At 58.7% G+C, this 2,383-nt stretch overlaps 1 protein-coding gene across 1 annotated transcript; it reads right to left on the reverse strand.

Moving 5' to 3' along the window:
• Positions 1 to 237: 237 nt before the first annotated feature.
• Positions 238 to 2,141, reverse strand: LOC136354192 (uncharacterized). Its single transcript, XM_066305877.1, has 3 exons — positions 1,995 to 2,141; positions 660 to 1,654; positions 238 to 382 (listed from the first exon to the last, which is right to left on the reverse strand). Exons 1-3 carry the CDS (start codon positions 2,139 to 2,141, stop codon positions 238 to 240), a joined length of 1,287 nt encoding a protein of 428 aa, XP_066161974.1.
• Positions 2,142 to 2,383: the final 242 nt, after the last annotated feature.

The following is a 2,383-nucleotide window of genomic DNA, read 5'->3' on the forward strand; positions in this document are numbered from 1 at the left end:
AGTAATCATCGAGTATCACAAGATAATACTTAAAACCATAAACACTAGGAACAGGGGATGTCCACAAATCACAATGAACTAACTCAAACTTTGCCGAAGCTCTAGTAAAGGAACTAGTAAAAGGAAGGCGCACATGCCGACCAAGCTGGTAAGCATGACAGACTGGGGCAGCACCCCTGGGTAGTGGTATGACTGAAGCCTGCGACAAGCGGGTGAGAGCATCATGACCAATGTGCCCTAGACGGCGATGCCAAAGGTCCGTGGTGGACTCCGTAGCAGTGAAGGTGCGGGCGGAGGCCGCTGAGGAAAAAGCATCTGCTGGGAAGGGATACAGGTCTCCAGAGCTATTGCACCTGACGATCTCAGTCCTGGTTGGATAATCCTTCACAGAGAGACCAAACGGGTCAAGTTCAACAGATCACCAGTTATCACAAACAAAACGGCGAGCAGATATAAGGTTCCTAATGATGTCAGGAGAAACTAAGACATTGTTAAGAAGAAAGGATTGGTGTGGAAAATTAATGCAAGCGCTACCAGTGGCAGTAATAGGAAGCAAGGAGCCGTTTCCAACAACAATATAAGAGGGAGAGGTTGTGGGTGCGAGGGTAAGGGTACCGGTGTGAGGAGTCATGTGGGAAGAGGCGCCTGAATCCACGTACCATTCGTCGTTGGTTGGCGGCGTCAGGGCGGCAGTGTTGTAGTTGCTGGCGAGCACCTGAGGGTCCCACTGTGATGGCGCTGACCACGGTTGTGGTTGCGGCACCATGTGTGGAGACGGCGGCACAACTGATGGCGGCGTGGCGTAGACGGAGGCCGGCGGGGTGGAGTGGCCGAACGAGGAGACCGGCCCAACCGTCCCCTGGGCGGCCTGGTAGGCGACTGGGCCGAGCGCAGTGCCGGCGAACGCAGGACGAGGGCCCAGCAGGCCAGAGGCAACTTGACCGGGCCACATTTGGTTCGTCCCAGCCCACGGATTGTAGGGGGACGGCCATTGGGCCGGTCGTTGGGCCGAGGCCTGCGTGGAGGAAGCAGCAGGGCGCGGCGGCGCGCTTTGGTTAGGGTTTGCGCCGGACCCGCCATTGTTCGCGCCGGAACCACCGTTGCCGCTGCCGTTGCCGCGACCGCGGCGGCGATTGCGGGAGTTGTTGCTGCTGCCTTGGGAGGTGTTGCAGGTTTTGCCGCTGGCGGGTTGAACGGAGCCGGACTTGCTGACGATGAACGCGGTGGCCGGTTCCACCGACTTGCTGCCCTTGGTGATCTCCTCGAGTAGAAGCTGAGAGCGAGCATCCAGGAAGGAGGGGAACGGCTTCTGCATGGATAGAAGAGATTGCATATGTCCAAATTTAGGGCTCAAACCGGTGAGGTGTTGTAGCACGAGACTGCGGTCGTGGACGGGCTCGCCGAGGTCGCCGAGCATGTCGGCCATCGACTTGAGGAGCCGGCAATAGTCGGAGATGGAGGGATCGCCTTGCGCGAAGGTGCGGAACTCGACATTGAGGTTGATGGCGCGTCGTTCCTGGTTCCCGAGGAACTGATGCGCGAGATCGCGCCAAACGGAGTATGCCGTCGCGGTGGCCGACATGACTTCTTGGAGAAGGTCGGCGGAGATCGTGCCGTAGAGCCGTGAAGGGTGCTTGGCAGTGAAGGGTGGAGACTGCTTGGCCGTGAAGGGTGGAGACAGTCTCGTTGTCGAGGGCTGGTGGCTGCGGTGGTGGCGGCGCGCCGTGGAGCGCCGAAGACGACGCGCCGGAAGAAGTCGGAGCACCGCACACGGCAAGCTGCGCGAGGAGAGACGCAAGCTCGGGAAGCAGAGAGGCCATCGTCGGTGCTGCGGCAGTCGAGGGCGCCAGCGGCACTTGTCCAGCGGAAGAAGTTGCCGGTAGGAGAGGTGCGGCAGAGGAGTTGGTGTCGTCGGGCGCCGTGAGTGGAGGAAGGAGCCGGGTGAGGGTGTCACGGGTGGCGGTGGAGGCCCGTGTGGCGGCGTGTTCGGCTACAGTACGAGCCGGCTCGTCGAGATTGGAGCCGTCTGGAGGGGTGTAGTTGGCACGCACCGCATCAGCTATGGCGGTCACCACGTCGTTGATCAGCGCGTCGCGGGAAGACGGCGGCGACGGGGAAGACATGGCGGCAGCAGTGGGCATGCGCACGGGACGAAGTTAGGGGTTGGAGCGGAAGCGAGAACCGAAAGAATCTGATACCATGAGAGCGAGATAGACTCAACGCAATAGATTGATCTCACATATGCGAAGTACATATATAGGCATACCTTTTCCTTATCCACTCAACCGACTTATAGAAACAGAACCGGGAGAGATATCGGATGAATAGTAGTGGATACAGATATACACAACTAACACTAGAAACTTATCGGATGGATAGCACT

This window comes from Oryza sativa, chromosome 11 (genome assembly GCF_034140825.1).
Source record: "Oryza sativa Japonica Group chromosome 11, ASM3414082v1".
Taxonomy (NCBI): domain Eukaryota; kingdom Viridiplantae; phylum Streptophyta; class Magnoliopsida; order Poales; family Poaceae; genus Oryza; species Oryza sativa.

Excerpts from the sequence above, each read along its gene's own strand:
- LOC136354192 (XM_066305877.1), bottom strand. The coding sequence starts at position 2,141 with ATGCCCACTGCTGCCGCCATGTCTTCCCCGTCGCCGCCGTCTTCCCGC. Across the intron at positions 1,655-1,994 it reads TCGACGAGCCGGCTCGTACT|TCTCCACCCTTCACTGCCAA; the intron begins GTAGCCGAACAC and ends ACGGCCAAGCAG. Across the intron at positions 383-659 it reads CCGCCAACCAACGACGAATG|GATTATCCAACCAGGACTGA; the intron begins GTACGTGGATTC and ends CTCTCTGTGAAG.